Source organism: Rhodotorula paludigena (assembly GCF_050403205.1).
Source record: "Rhodotorula paludigena JCM10292 DNA, Rt_paludigena_JCM10292v1_ctg53, whole genome shotgun sequence".
Taxonomy (NCBI): Eukaryota; Fungi; Basidiomycota; class Microbotryomycetes; order Sporidiobolales; family Sporidiobolaceae; genus Rhodotorula; species Rhodotorula paludigena.
The window spans coordinates 11866-26736 of NW_027481405.1; the positions used below are offsets into that span (position 1 = coordinate 11866).

The 14871-nt window shown below is 62.9% G+C and overlaps 6 protein-coding genes across 6 annotated transcripts; 3 read left to right on the plus strand and 3 right to left on the minus strand.

The window, feature by feature from the left end:
* Positions 1–400: 400 nt before the first annotated feature.
* On the plus strand, positions 401–2763 carry JCM10292_005342 (polysaccharide deacetylase family protein; the record flags this gene model as incomplete). The annotated part of the gene is made up of 12 exons (XM_076651548.1): positions 401–539; positions 689–741; positions 801–858; positions 923–948; positions 1007–1051; positions 1110–1653; positions 1735–1778; positions 1840–1956; positions 2029–2151; positions 2237–2283; positions 2345–2523; positions 2597–2763. The coding sequence occupies 12 exons, from the start codon at positions 401–403 to the stop codon at positions 2761–2763; spliced, it is 1542 nt and encodes a 513-aa protein (XP_076502854.1).
* A 298-nt stretch (positions 2764–3061) lies between these two features.
* JCM10292_005343 (uncharacterized protein) lies at positions 3062–4109 on the minus strand (the record flags this gene model as incomplete). Its single annotated transcript, XM_076651549.1, has 2 exons — positions 3062–3811; positions 3873–4109. 2 exons carry the CDS (start codon positions 4107–4109, stop codon positions 3062–3064), a joined length of 987 nt encoding a protein of 328 aa, XP_076502855.1.
* A 1913-nt stretch (positions 4110–6022) lies between these two features.
* On the plus strand, positions 6023–6868 carry JCM10292_005344 (uncharacterized protein; the record flags this gene model as incomplete). Its single annotated transcript, XM_076651550.1, has 1 exon — positions 6023–6868. The coding sequence occupies one exon, from the start codon at positions 6023–6025 to the stop codon at positions 6866–6868; it is 846 nt and encodes a 281-aa protein (XP_076502856.1).
* A 228-nt stretch (positions 6869–7096) lies between these two features.
* JCM10292_005345 (acetate uptake transporter family protein) lies at positions 7097–8598 on the minus strand (the record flags this gene model as incomplete). The annotated part of the gene is made up of 10 exons (XM_076651551.1): positions 7097–7199; positions 7314–7404; positions 7465–7491; positions 7553–7636; positions 7700–7743; positions 7803–7901; positions 7969–8037; positions 8102–8140; positions 8207–8283; positions 8407–8598. The coding sequence occupies 10 exons, from the start codon at positions 8596–8598 to the stop codon at positions 7097–7099; spliced, it is 825 nt and encodes a 274-aa protein (XP_076502857.1).
* A 1255-nt stretch (positions 8599–9853) lies between these two features.
* Positions 9854–12476, plus strand: JCM10292_005346 (NAD(P)/FAD-dependent oxidoreductase; the record flags this gene model as incomplete). The annotated part of the gene is made up of 10 exons (XM_076651552.1): positions 9854–9966; positions 10025–10148; positions 10282–10524; positions 10597–10927; positions 10995–11048; positions 11110–11488; positions 11544–11715; positions 11783–12106; positions 12230–12294; positions 12371–12476. The coding sequence occupies 10 exons, from the start codon at positions 9854–9856 to the stop codon at positions 12474–12476; spliced, it is 1911 nt and encodes a 636-aa protein (XP_076502858.1).
* A 597-nt stretch (positions 12477–13073) lies between these two features.
* JCM10292_005347 (uncharacterized protein) lies at positions 13074–14604 on the minus strand (the record flags this gene model as incomplete). Its single annotated transcript, XM_076651553.1, has 5 exons — positions 13074–13594; positions 13657–13903; positions 13969–13999; positions 14370–14382; positions 14478–14604. 5 exons carry the CDS (start codon positions 14602–14604, stop codon positions 13074–13076), a joined length of 939 nt encoding a protein of 312 aa, XP_076502859.1.
* Between the last annotated feature and the right edge of the window lie 267 nt (positions 14605–14871).

Genomic DNA, 14871 nt, shown 5'->3' on the forward strand with positions numbered 1-14871 from the left:
GAACGATGTAGCCGCCGTCCCGCTGCAACGCGCGAATCATCGAAGCAGTTTTTGAGGCTGATGCTATGAGGGTCAGCGCAGCACCACAGCTGGTTCGGCTGTGCTTGACCGGGGTCCGCTTCTTGTGAGGGCGATGGCGAACATGCAAGCGATCGATAGACGTTGACGAGGAGAGAGGGGCCGGAAAGAGCATGGTAGAGGTGCCGCCTTGCACACCACAGAAGTTATGCGTCTCTACTGCTCGTCTGTGAGCGCTAACGGCTGCTGTTGCGAAGCGAGAGAGCGGTGGGGTGAGTCCGCGCGGAAGGCGGAGTTGGAAGCTCTCGCTCAACCTGGCGCGTCGCTCTCCCTTGAGTGGGTCCAGAGCCTTACCAGAGCCGTGCACATTTTGCCAGCAGCCATGCCCGCCCGTCCTCGCATGCGCACGCGCTCTCTCGCGCTCCCTCTCGTCCTCCTCGCCGCGAGTGCCTCGGCGCAGCTCTCGACCGGCGCAAACGGCGGCGAGGGCGGTGCGCTTACGGGGCCTGTCTCGTCTCCTGGTAAGCACTGGCCCCTCTCGATCGCCCGCTCACGCTGCCAGCCGCGAGCGCCACCTGCCCCTTCTCGTCGCTCGGAGGACCCGGCGCCTCGGCTCGAGCCCAACTCGCCACGCACGGATCAGGCTGACAATTGAAGGCTACATCTGCAGAGTCAGCCGGCTACTCGTGCGACACCAACGAGTGCAGGCTGCCAGACTGCCTCGTGCGCCGCGTCCCCACCTCGACTCTGCTCCCGCGCTGACCGTTGTGCACGCCCCGCAGTGCGCCTCGACCTCGCCGCCCGGTGGTCTCAGACCGCAGGATGTGCCGCAATTCGTCAGTGCGTTGAAGGAAGAGCCTTCCAATCTTATTCGGGAGCGGTGCTGATCTCCCCTCTTGTACAGCTTTCACTGCAGACGATGCCATCCAGGTGAGTATTCCAGCGACGAGGCATCCACGACAATGGACTGATCCTGTCGGACGCACAGAGCTACACGGTCGAGGTCATCAATCACTTCCTCGCCGAAAGGAGGGTGCGCTCATCCTCGTCGACCTCTTCAGAACGCGCAGGCTGATCAGTTCATTCCACAGAATCCTAACGGCTGCGCGCCCAAGATGACCTACTTCACCAGTCTCTCGTACACCAACTATTCGATGGTGACCGAGATGTACGTCGCCGGGAACGAGATTGCCGACCACACCATGACGCACGCGGGCAAGCCCAACGTGAGCGAGATCAACGGCAACCTGCGCGCGCTCAACGCCTTCGCGGGCATTCCCGTCAGCGACATTGCGGGCTTCCGCGCGCCGCTCCTCAGCTGGGACGGCGACACGCTGCGCGCGCTCCACAACGCGTCGTTCACGTACGACTCGTCGATGACGAGCGCGTCGCCCGCCAACGCGAGCAACACGGACGCGTACTGGCCCTACACGCTCGACAACGGCATCGCCAACAACTGCCTCGAGCAGCCCGACATCTGCCAGGGCCGCCTCAAGCTCCCCGGCCTGTGGGAGATCCCGATGTACTCGACTTTCGGCGAGTCGACGAGTGACATCCACTTGATGGACCCGTGGCTCGAGGGGCGCGACGCAGACGAGGTCCTCGGCTGGCTGCAGCAGACGTTCCTTCAGCACTGTGCGTCTGCGCTGTTGAATCTCGAATGCTTGGAATCGCGCACGCGCTGTGAACAAGACTGACGTGTGTGTGGTTCCGCAGATAACGGCAACCGCCAGCCCTTCGGTCTCTACTCGCACCCGATTGTGCGTTTCCTCTCGCCTCGGCGTGCTTTAGACCACGCCTGACACGACTGCCCGCTTGCAGCACCTCGCGATCAACTATCCGGGCGTCACGAATCCCGATGCGATCCGCAACATGCTCCAGACGTTCCTCGACTGGGTCCAGTCGCACGACAACGTCTGGATCGTGAGCAACAAGCAGGTGCCGCCGTTTCCCCACCCAGCCCGAACCTCGCGCGCATTCTGACGAGCATTCGTGCGCGCGAATGAATAGCTTCTCGAGTGGATGCGCAACCCGGTCACGAACGAGCACATCGCCGACGTCGAGGGCCTCGGGTGCGGCTCGCCCGCCGTCCCCGAGGACGAGAACATCTGCAACGGCATCCCCGTCAATATGGTGCGCTGCAGTGCAGGCTTCAGACTCGCATTGTTGAGCAAGTGCGATGCATGATGCTGATCTGCCATCCCATCGCTGCGTACAGGCTGGCCTGCTCAACCGCTGCGACTTTGCCGCGTTCCCGTGGCAGACGTGCGTCCCGCTCTGCTGCTTTCCATCACCTGTTCCTCAGCTCACATGGGCCTCCTCGCAGCTGCTACTACTGCCCCGCAACCGAGCCCACGCCCGACGACCCCGTCCCCTCGCCGCGCGAGGGCGACACGCGCCACACGCTCCCGAGCGACTGCCAGACGGCGTGGTTCGACCCGATCGCAAACCGCTGCTTGTGCGACAGCGACAATTGCGCGTTCACGGACGAGACGCGCCCGATCGGTGAGTCACGACTCGAGCGGTCCCTCGAGGTGATTCCTCCCTGCTGACCTTGATTCGTATTGCGACAATCCAGGCAACTACAGCACGAACCTGGGAGGGAACACGACCGGTTCGGGCGACTCGACGGGTCCCGTCCGCGCCGAAGCGACCGCCCCGTCGAAACTCAACGGCGGAGTCCCCGCGACGGCTTGGTCCGGCGCGGCTCTGCTTGTCGCAGCGCTGGCGGCGGTCGTTGCTTGATCTGCCGCCGGCCCGCCAAACGGAGGAGGGGAGGAGGATGGACACTGCAACGTTTCGTCCTGGCTCGATACTTTCATTTCTCACACTCGCCTAATCACCCTTTGCACGGACACTGCTTCTCTCTTTCTCGGCACCGTACTGTCTCATCTCTCTCGTCTGCTCGTTGTGTATCCGCCCCTTGCATCGTCGTCTCGTTTGCCCTCGTCCGTTTGAAGATTTCGAAGTGTGCAGTCGCGAGCCGGCCAGTTGTACATGTCAGAGGGTAAGGAGCGCCGCCGAAATCATCACAGAAGGTCCCTCATGCCCACCTCGCCAGCCGCCTCTTCGCAATTGCTGGCGTCGGCGCCGCCCGCGTAGCCATCGCCTCGCCTGCAGCTCGCACCGCCGCATTCGACTCCCTCCCGACCGCAGTGGGCTGTACTGTCAGAGCGCCAATGTCGCCATCCCCCTGTGTAGCGGTGGCGCTGCCGCCTGTCTCGCCAGACGCGGAGACGGGTACGTCGGGCCCGCCGATGCCAGAAGCGCTCGGTTGCACGCCTCCCGTCGACGCGGTCGGTGCGACACCTTCACGCGAGCTGTTGCTGCTGCCGCTGTCGCCGTCGTCCGTGCCAACCGTGAGCCCGACCCCGAGTCCGACGGCAAGCCCAACGACGAGGATGAGGGCGACGAGCGCCGCAATGAGCGTGCTGCGCTTCTGCCACCACTTGAGCGGCTTCTTCTTCCTCTTCTTCCTGCTACCTCCCCCCGCTCCGCGATGCCCGTCGCCCTCCTTGGTCGACGAGTGGTGCCGCACGCTCTTCCGCGCCTTCCCGCCCGCGCCGCCGGGGTTCAGCCCGTCGCGCGAGGAGCGCTTGCTCCCTGCGCCGCCGTTCAGCTCCAACGAGTCGTCGCGCACGCGAGAAGCGTAGGGCAGCGCGGCGGCGTTGCGAGCGCCGCCGGCGCCGAGACGTGCGGCGGGAGGCGAGCTCACGTGCGGAACGGGGTCGGCGGCTGCGGTGGCGGCGGTGTTGCGCTCTGGGAGGTTCAGGAGCGAGGGGTCGTACCCCTCCTGCAGACGTTCGTGAGCCCGTCAGCAACCTAAGGACGGAGAAACGGCGGATCGGGCGTACCTGCTTGTCAGCCTGGGTGAGTTCGATGCCATCCGCGTAGCTCAAGAATGCCTTGTCGTCGCGCTCTCCGTCGCCGCTGGGCCTCGCGCCCGCTGGAGCGACGTTGCTGCCCGCGCGGTGTCCGCCGCCGCTGCCAACGGCGGACGAGAGCTGGACGTCCGACCCGGGAGGGGCGGGACGAGACTGGTACGGCGATGTGCCGCGCCCGTCGGGGTCGTGCGCGCCTGACGTTGACATGGACGCGGATGGAGAAAAGCAGGGGATTGAAGAAGCACGAGACGGGAGAGTCCATTAGAGGGACAGGAGGTACGGACGAGGCGGAGTGTCCGGCTAGGGACAGTCGGACGGGTGCGAGAGGTTCGAGCGCGAGAGGCGCTTTTGTCAAGAGTTTGAGAGCAAGCAGATGCTCTCTCAGCAGCGGCGACGGCCTCGAAACGGAGCGGGCGAACACGGAGCTGAACGAGGGCGAGGGAGAAGCGGTCCATCGTGAGACAGAAGCGAGTAGCAGGATTCCGCGTCTGGAGTTGGGAGCCGCCAGTAGACCCACAGCTAGCGAGTAAAAGCAGAAGCGCTGAGACGCAGGTGAGAGGATGAGGGCAAGGAGCGAGAGGGGGGCGAGGACGAGGCGCATCAAGCTTGCATGGAATCCTGCCGAGAGAGGTGACTATTCAGTGAGGGCGTGTATAGATATACCACACGGCATATGCACCCAGCCCCATCCTTCACATGGAGAGACCTCTTCGCCTTCGCTGATTCCTCGCTCGTCGTCTCTCTCCCTCGTTTTCCCTCGCCGCTTGCGCTCACCTCGTTAGGTGCGAGTCCAGAGCGGCCTGGTCAAGCGCGTGCAGGTGCTGTGACAGTCCAGCAGGCCTCCCTCGCCCGCTAGCTAGTCCTTCGACCCTCCCGCTCCTCCTCCTCGCACGCAGTTTTTCCTGCCGCCCTAGTCCTCCAGCACCAGCAGGGCCTCCTTCCGGCTGCATTTCGATTGTTTGCTGCTTGCAATTCGTCGCCAGTGCTTCGAGCGATCCGGCGGAGCACACGAGGGGTCTCCTTGCGGTCATGTTGCAGAACATGTCGGCCCGCCTGTGGCAGTCGCAATCGCCCGAGCGGCGGGCTTGAGCTTCCATCGTACGCGGCGGGCTTCAATCTCTATCATCCCGTGGGACGCGCCTGTACCCGCCCAGCGTTCGGTGAGTCTTGGCCCCCTCGTCCCTTTCACCCCTTCTCGCCGCGCAATGATGCACGATTATAATTTGCGCCTGCGCCTTCCGCTCCTGCATTCAGTTGCAAGGGTCTCCATGCCTGGAATAACCCGGAGCGAGGCCGTGATGACAACCAATCCTGATGCGCACCGCGACACGAGCATCGTGAAGGGACTCTTGCTGACTGTCTCGCCCGCAATTTGCAGATTTCCGGCCACTCTGCTGCATCCCGGCTTGCTGTTGCGCTAGAGCCAATATGGCTCGCCACTCGCTCGCCGCCGTCAACTAGGACTCGCTCCTGCTCCTCGCGCACTCTGCGGCGCATGTTCCGACCGGCTTCCCGGGCTCCTGTAGCCGTGATTGCGACGCGAGCGCTTCTTGTGCCGTCAAACCCTCTGCTCGAGCTGAAATCCCGAGACTGCTTCACTCGACTTGCGCTCAGATCGCCGTTACACGCTCGTCTGTTGCCGGAATAGGAGACCCGCGAGCGGACCCGCGGACCTGCCGTCCGGCCTCTTCGCTCGCGCTTCTGCTTTCTCCTCGAGCCTCGCCATGAGCTGTCGGTACGACCGCTTCACGCCCGTCTTCGATTCCGGCGACTCGGCTCCGCCGTCTCCACGCAAAGCGTACCGATCCTCTCCCCGTCTTCCCCGTCGCCCTTCTCCTCCTTCGGCACCACATCGCTTCCTCGACCCGCCACGACTGCATGTTCGACACACGCTCTCGCCCGACGCCGCCACACGGCTCATGCTCGAGAAGTGGGACCTGATGGATGCCCTCGCGCCGGACGATGTTGGCGACGGCTGGCCGACCGATCCGCGCGGGCGCACCAAGCGCAAAGGTCGCGCGAGCTTGATGCCGAGCGAGCGGCGCAGGGCCATGAGCCGCGTGCGCGAGTACGAGATGTGGGAACCCGAGCGGGAGAAGATCCGCCTCGCGCAGGTCGAGATGGAGCGGCGCCTCGACGAGGAGAAGAAGGCCGTCGTGCTGTCCGACGACGAGGTCGATGCAGCTGTTGACAAGCCGAAGAGGCGGCGTCGTAAGGCTACGCCCGCTGTGCTGGTCTCGGCGCCGACGAGTGATGTCGAGTGGGACAACGAGGGCCGCCGCAGCGTCCTGTCGTCAATGGCGTCTGCGGGTTCACCGCCTCCTCTTGTGGACAAGCACAATCGCCGGCCGGACGAGCGCGGGCAGTTTGAGTCAGCCCATCATCGCGCCAGGCGGGATCCATCGAGGCGCCGATCAATCAGGAGCGTGCCGAGCGAGGACACGCGCGGATCAGCGACCGGTGCGTGTCAGTCTCCATTGCAGGCTGCAGTGAACGAGCTCATCCGAGGTCCCTTCGCAGACCGTCGCTCGTCTCGTAAGGAGCGCCGTCCGTTGTCGCCTTCGCTCGAGCCCTCCGACCACCGCCCGCCCCGCTCGAGGAGCGCGCGAGCGTCATCTCTTCCAGCCCAAGCGCACATCAACAACTACGAGCGGGCGACCCACTCCCGCTCGCGCGAAGAGGACGTTTCCGACACTCCCGCTTTCCCGACTCGCTCCTCTCGCCGCCGACCCTCCCGTTCACGCCGCAGTACCGCTTCGCCCACGCCTATCGAAACGCCGCGCAGTCCAGGCAAAGCGGCGTCCCCCGCCTCATCTGTCGAGGAGGATCACAAGGGCAGTGGTGCTGGCGACTTCCTCGATGCAGCGGCAGGCGCGGTCGAGCAGGTCAGCGAGGCAGTGAGCTCGGCGCTCAGCAGGATGCTTCCGGGACTCTTTTCAATCTCCTCGAACTCCTCCATGGGCTAGGCACGCACGCGATTGTGGACCATGGAGATGTGACAATACCGTGCAGAACTGACTGCCGCGCAGCCCAGGAGTGAGGAGGGAGGACGAAAGAGCCGCAGATGTGCCTTGTATCCGTAACAAGTAGACGAAGAATAGGTACAAGAGGAAATGCAAGCGTATGTCGCGAGCGAGATAAGCTAAGGGGACCGTCGCCGCAGAAGGTTCGTAAGTTCAGCACGAGCGAGATGCTCAGTCAATGTGGCGACGACGAGCCATGAAGGTGGACATGTCGCCAACAGGAAGCTTGATGGGAATGCCGACCGAGTCGAAGATGAGGACAACCTGGAGGTACCTATTGAAGGCAGAGACAAGAGCGAGGTCAGCGCATATTCCCGCGTGAGCCTGGTGTCCGTCTCGCGTTCCCGTATCGAGACGCGAAGATTCGCAGCGGTCGAGATGGCCTTACCAGCCCATAGCCGTCGTGAGGAACGCGAAAGCTCCGGCAGCTTTGAGCAGTGCGTTGATGTTGCTCGTATCGCCGTACGCCGACTTGATGTCTGGAAGGGAGTAGAGGTGAGTTATCGCTTGACTCGACGCCTGAGCTGTAGCAGGCGCACAGACGGCCGAGAGAATCCAGAAGGTGACTGCGAGGGGTGCCGAGAAGGTCAACATGATGTCGTCCTCGTGCGATCGAGATAGACGCACTCTCGAGGAACGTGAAGAGCGCAACGAAGACGGCGTTGGTTCGGAGCGAGGCAACCAGGTAGATGAGGACGAGGACGCTCCACCCTGCGATCACGAAGGTCCAGGTCAGAGACCTCGACAGTGGTCAAACGGTTGAGCGAGACGCACAGATGAGGTACATCGCAATGCCGCCGTTGTATTCGACAGACGTGCTGCGTGACAATCACATTCCGAGTCAGCAGAGCAAGGGCAGTTGAGAACAGCGACTCACGCGTCGAGCGCGCTGGCAATCCCTTGCGAAGGCTCTAGCAGGAAGCCGAAGCTGAGCCAGAAAGCCCCAAAGGTGATGAAGACAACCGAAGTAAAGGTGCTGTCGGAGGAAGGCAGGGTGAGAACCAGAGCGCGACGACTTGGTGCGGACGATTAATCGGACTCACTTGCCAAGCACCCACTCGAAGATGCCGGCCAGAGTGAGACCGAGACCGCCCATGAAGTACATTGCGCCACTATGGCCCGACGGTAGAGTGAGTGAAGAGCATGCCGACAGGCAGAGGAGGGAGAGAAACGCACACGAGAGTTGCGGCAGCGGCGGTGGACGTGCCAACCCATCTAGACATGCGGCAAGCATTAATTGTCGTCCATCCATCAGTCCAAGGAGTCGAGCAAGGGACTGACCCCATCAGGTAGCAGGAAAAGGGCGTCAAGCACAGCAGGAAGGAAGCGATGCCAAGCGGAGTTGGGTTACCGAAGCGCTGTCGGTCGCGAGAACCAGGGTCAGTGCCGTCAGTCCTTAAGATTACAGCACGGCGGTCGTCTAGGCCCAATGGCGAGCAGAGGAGGTCGCGACAGAGAGTGAAATTCAAGTGTGAACGCACCTTGGCCAGGTCGCCTTTGGCTTTCGTTCCGCCTGGCTGAAGGTACAGACGCTCGAACTGCTCAGATGTGAGCTGCACCGAGATCTGCCGACGCAGGGATGCGCCGCCGTTGCTGTCAAGCAACCCGAGATTGCCAGCCTCGAGATCGTGGTTTGGAGCCTTCTCAGGCGGCGGAGTGGGCTGAGTAGACATTCAGGCGGTGTTGTTGTGAGCGGACGTGAGGCGAGGCGATCGAAAGCAGGAGACCAAGCGGAAAGACATGCAGAGACCTCGCCGCGACGGTTGCCTACCGTCGCTGCCCATCCTGAGGAAGGAGCCGGCTGTCTCCTCGTTGCCCCGCATACTAGCCTGAAATGCAACGGGGAGCAAAGGCGCCCGTGACCTGCTCGGAAGTCGGGAGGCTTTCACGCAGGTGATCGGAGCCGTTCCGCGTTTGCGAAGCGCGGCATCGTCGTGGTCACGCAGCGCGGAGCGCGAGCGCCCTCCTTGGCCCTTCCCCGTGTGCTGTCCTGACCTGAAGCACACATGAAGCGAGGTTGCGCGGGATCCGTCAGGTCCCGACGGAAGGGCGGGGAACGAGGACTACGAGAGCCTGGGCCGTCGAAAGTCGCGAGGTGGGGAAGGCTCTTCCCACGGGTTGAAGTCGGCGGCAATGATCAACAAGCGAGCGCCCTGCCTCGCCTGCCGAACAGCGCCAGCGGGGCTGCCCTGCGCCAGGCAAGCTCCCGAGGCAAGGACGGCGCAAGACTGCTGCAGGGCGGTCTGCCCCGCCCGCGTCTCCGACCACCGGCGATATTGCCGCGAGTTGCAGTTCACTGCAGCGTGCAAACTTGACGTGCACAGTCCGTAGAGGCAAGACAAAGTCGTGAGAAGCGGTCAAAGCAAGCTGGATCGGCGCGTGAGGAACACTTGGAGGCGATCGGCGCGTGCGAAAGCGCGAGGGCGCGAGCGAGAGGGGCAGAAGCCAGCCAGCATCTCAGCCACACCAAGCCGGACGACAGCAAAGAGAAGGATGATCGTAAGTCGACCTCGGTCGCACAACGGCAAGCGGGCGCTGGGTCGATTTGTAGGGACCGTCCCTCTTTCTCGCCCACGCCAGCCCGACCGTGTCGAGACGCGACGCGCGGCGTGGAGGGAGCAGGTTGATAGACTTTATCGCTTGCTCGCCGCGACCCCGAAACTCTGGACCTCCGCAGCGCTCTCGTGACCTCTTCGTGGCGCTCGCTGTCCCTTCGACGCCGGCCAATTGTCTCCGCTCGACGCCTCCACCGCTGCCGTCCGGCTTGCCTCGGGTGCTAGTAGAGCTGACGTGGCAGTGCCGTCTCCGCACCGAGTCCAGTATCGCTGTCGGAGCATCCTCGCTTGGTGGGGAACCCGGATCTCGCTCGCTTCTCGCTCGCTCGCTGGCTTGGCTTCTTCTTCCCTCCTCACTCAGAACATACGAGCCATGCCTCCCTCCGCCGACGTACAGCAAGCACCCGTCTCGGTGCTCGACACGCTCAAGCAGACGATCTCGCACGTCGAGAGCGCTCTCCCCGCGTCTCTCAAGGTTTCCCAGCCGTGTGGACTACTCCTTCATGTATTCACGGACTCTCGGCGCTGACTTCTGGATGCACAGCGCCAACCGTCCTGCCGACATTGCTCAGGCATTCTGCTCGTCAATTCAAGCTGCTTTCGACGCAAAGGACCTTGACGGCATTGAGCGGCACTTTACCAACGACGGATGGTGGCGTGACATCCTCGTACGTCTGTCCCTTGCATACGAGCTCGGGGGAAGAGCGGACGGTTCGCGTCGAGCTCCGAGGCTCTCTCGCACTCTTCCGAGGGTTACGCTTTCGTCACATCTGCTGACTGTGTTCATGCTGAACCATTCAGACAATCGACTTCGACTTCAACTCGCTGAAGAAGAGCGACATCCGCGGGCATCTGACGCGATACGGCATTCCCGCCATCAAAAGGCTCACGGTGATCAAGCCGCACGATGCCATTGTCAACGACGCAGCCAACTGGCTCCAGGCCTTTACCACCTTCGAGACTGACGAGGGCCGTGGCAAGGGCTTCCTCCGCTTGCGCGAGTCGTCGCCGGGCGCGGGCGACTGGAAGGCCTACACTTTCTTCGTTCGTCCTACCGCCTTTCTTCGTCTTCTCACACACACTTACAGGCTCATTCCTGTTCCAATGACGACACAGACGGCGTTCTGGGAGATCAAGGGTCACGAAGAGTTCGCTGGCCACCGTCGTCCGCTCGGCGCCGAGCACGGCTTGCACGCTTCGTCCGACAACTGGCTCGACAAGCGCAACAAGCAGCAGAAGTTCGAAGACGAGGACCCAGCTGTGCTCATCGTTGGCGGCGGACAGAACGGTCTGATGCTCGCGGCGCGCTTGACCGTCCTCGGCATCAAGACCCTCATCGTCGAGAAGAACCCGCGCATTGGCGACTCCTGGCGCCGCCGCTACCACTCACTCTGCTTGCATGATCCAGTCTGGGCCGACGCGTTCGCGTACATGCAATTCCCCAAAAGTACGTTATGGCCCGCGCTCACCTGACGGAACTGTGGACTTCCGTCTCACGAGATCCGCCGGCACAGACTGGCCCATTTACACGCCGAAGGACAAGCTCGCAAATTACATGGAGGACTACGGTACGTGACACTCCTGCGGCGAGGAGCTAGTCACCACGCCCCTGACTCTCCCTTCAAACAGCCGAGCAGATGGAGCTGAACGTCTGGCTCAAGTCGACGATCGCTCCGAACCCGACCTTCGACGAGCAGACGAAGCAGTGGTCCGTCCGGATCGTTCGCGAAGGCCAGAGCGACCGCGAAATGAAGGTCAACCACCTCGTCCTGGCTTCCGGCTTCTCGGGCGAGCCGCGCATGCCCAAGTTCCCGATGAGCGACTTTAAGGGCTACCTCACCCACTCGTCGGGCCACCCGGGCTGCCACGGCAAGGACGAGTGGAAGGGTAAGAAGATCGTCGTCGTCGGCTGCTGCAACTCGGGACACGACATCGCGGCCGACGCGTTCGAGCACGGCCTTGACGTGACCATCGTCCAGCGGTCTCATACCTATGTCATGTCGTCCGAGTGCGTTCCCTCTGTCATTCTACAATGTCGGACATCGCTGATGATCTCGTTCAAGATTCGGGATTCCGGGATTGCTCAACGGCATCTACGAGGAAGACGGCCCGCCCTTGGACGACGCCGACCTGATGCTCACTTCGCTTCCCATCAACCTTCTTGAGGAGTTCCACATCGAGGCGACAAAGGAGATTGCGAAGAAGGACAAGGACCTCCTCGACGGACTGACCAAGGTGCGTCAACGCCAGCCGAGACCTTCTCAAGCCAGTCTGACCCAGCTTCGCCGGCTCCGTCTCGCAGGCCGGCTTCAAGCTCAACGCCTACCCTGGCGGCCTGTTCATCAAGTACTTCCGCGACGGCGGAGGGTACTACATCGACGTCGGCTGCAGTCGCCTCATCGCCGACGGCAAGATCAAGGTCAAGCAGGGCGTCGAGATCGACCGCCTTACCCAAGACGGCGTCCTCTTCGCCGACGGCGTCGAGCTCAAGGCCGACTTGGTCGTCCTCGCGACCGGCTACACCTCGCAGCGCGAGACGGTGCGCCGCGTCATTTCGGACGATGTCGCGAATCGCCTCGGCGCCGTTTGGGGCGAGGACGCACAGGGCGAGATCCCGGGCGTGTGGGTGCGTTAAGTGCTTTCTTTGTATCTCGAGCCGCGCTGGCAAGGCTTGTGCGCAGTCAACTGGCGCACCGTGTAAACCGGCAAATCTCGAGCGAATGCTGACTTCCGCTTTGCTCTGCATCAGAGGTACTCGGGTGTTCCCCACCTCTGGCTCCAATCTGGCAATCTCTTCCAGGCCCGCTGCTTTTCGTGCGTCCTCGTTTCCCGCTCTCCGTGACGCCTTTTCGCCCTGCTCACCTTCCCGCTTGTTTCGCCACCCCCGCAGGAAGCACACGGCGCTGCAGATCCAGATGATCGAGCTCGGCATGCGCGAGCAGAGCGACCCGGAACTCGTCAAGTACAAGTATAAGCACGACCCGCGCTTCTGCTAGACCCCATCTGCCCTCCCCCTCTTCCCGCTCCGCCTCTTCCATTTGTTCCCTCGTGTCTTGCATGTCCTGGCTCTCTTGGCTGTCCTCTCTGTACACTTTGTCCACATCTCGTCGCCTTGTCTCGAAACAAAGTTCGTATCGCTCTCCTTCTCTTCTTGGGCAGAGGTCGGTGTTCATCTCTCACGAGCACACCTCACCTCTCGAGGCCTCGCTGAGACTTGACGGGCGGTCAAATATCAGGATTGTGGGCAAGATGCGGGCTGCGCTCGGGGAGCGCGACCAGCGGGCTCCAGCGTTGCAGAGATTGCGCGTGCGTCCACCTCATCCAGATCCGGCGAGAAGCGACGAGAGGCGTGGGGGTAGGGTATACGACTGAGGCGCCGGGCAAGCCATACAGGGGGTGCGGTTGTGCGGGAATAGGGACGCAGGCAGGAACGTGCGAAGGGATGCGAGGTGATAACGAGACGACGGATGGGACGGGACGAGGGTCTGTAATCTGTGCGGGATAAAAGACTAGTGCTCAGGGGTATAGTGGCGTTGCGAGCCGAAAGGCGAACGAGGCGAGATAGTCGAGAGGACGAAGGAGGTCGAAGTTGCTCAGGCGATGACGGCGAGTGCGGCCGCGACGAAAGCAGCGGCGCCCGTCAGGGTCTGCGCCGAGAGTGACACTGCGCCGTTGCCGGCGCCAGCCGTGCCCGTCGAGCTCACGCCGCTCGAAGGCGAGGAGACGGTCGAATTGACGGCCGCAAGACCCGTCTGTGCTGCAACCGTTGCGTTGGCTGCTGCGCTCGAGCTCGACGTGAGGAGCGACGAGGACGACAGACGGACGATCGAGGACGGCAGTAAGGACGAGGTCGTCTCGGCGGCGACGGGAGGAGTAGTGGTGGTCGTCTGCGCCGTGACAGCCGTCGGCGAGGGGTAAACGCCCGTGTAGCGGGTGCTGGCGCCCTTGTTGACGCTCGTCGGTCCAGGAATGGTCAAGAGCGAGACGGAGGTGCCCGCGGGGACCTGCTTGGCGGGGACGGCCGAGGGGGATGAGGCGTTGTAATCGGCGATCGTGATCATGTCGGTGTAGCCGATGAGCGACTCGTCCGACAGTGACTGAACCACAATCGTGTCTGTGCGCAAGGGCCGTGAGCAGCGTGCCTAGCAATGCAGGTGCAGGTGGGAAGGCACGCACAGTTGTTGAGCCGCTGCCACTTCTCGGGGACGACAAATTCGACGCGCCCGCACTCATGCCCCTGCGCGATGACGCCCATCCCGTACCCGCTGTCACAATAGCCCTCCTGCGAATTGGCCGCAATGCTCGACGTGATGAGGTAGCTCGGACCACCAATATTGCTCTCGAGCGAGACGCGGACATTGCCGGGCGGCGGTCCGAGCCAGTTGACCGCGACCTTGGAGCCGACGGGCCAGGTGACGACGCACTGTTTGGGGAGTGTCAGCGCTCAAGGAATATGCGGAAGTGAGACGGGCCGAGGAGTGCACTTACGCGATAGTATCCACAGGCGGGCTCCGTGATACTGCAGCACGAAGAGGGGGCGGATCAGCAAACGCCCCGCGGATCGTCTTTGCTTTGACTTCTTGATGGTGTAGCGCGAGACGGGACGAGCACATCCTGCGGCGCGTGGACCACCAGCACATGGTACGTCCCAGTCTTTCCGCCTGGAGGTCTGGACGCTCGTGTCCCGCTTCGAGCGCGCGCAGCCTCACTCAGGAAAGCACAGTCCCTGCGGACACGCTTCCTGCCCGGAAGCGCTAGACTGCAAGTCCAAGTCGCGTCGACCCGCGTGATCAAGCGGCGGTCGAGCAGATCCTCCCCGCCGCCTCGGCACTCTTGTGCGGCGTGCACCCTTGTAACGAACAATGGCCAAGGAGGAGGAGCGGACTCACTAGAGCGTCTTGCCTGGACAATGGAGAGAGCGCGAGGCCAAAGTTAGCAACAGCGGCTCGAGCGAAGTGCTTCAACGTCGAGGACGGCGCGTGAGCGCAGAGACGCACCGGTGGGATCGTCAGGGTCGTTCTCTGCGCGTGCGTGCAGCCCTGCCGGCGCCCAGGGTGACGCGAAGGCGCGGGACGAGGCTGCGAAGACGGCGGGGAGAGCGACGAGGAGCGCGGAGAGGCGCATCCTCGCGGGGTGCAAACGAGCGTAGGTGGAGGTTAAGGAGCGACGAGAGGGGCGTGACAAGCCCGCTGGAGCAACACAGACACAGCAAACGACGACAGATAGAGACGGCGCCGAGCAAAGGGCGAAAGCGACGGAGGAACCGCGCGCTCGCCGTGATCGCGACGCGCAGCGATGAATGGCGGCGTGCGGGAGCAGGCACCTCTCCTTCGTCTCGAATTGGGGATCGGGAGACACTGCTGGGTTGCACAACTGCTGCACGAAAAGAAC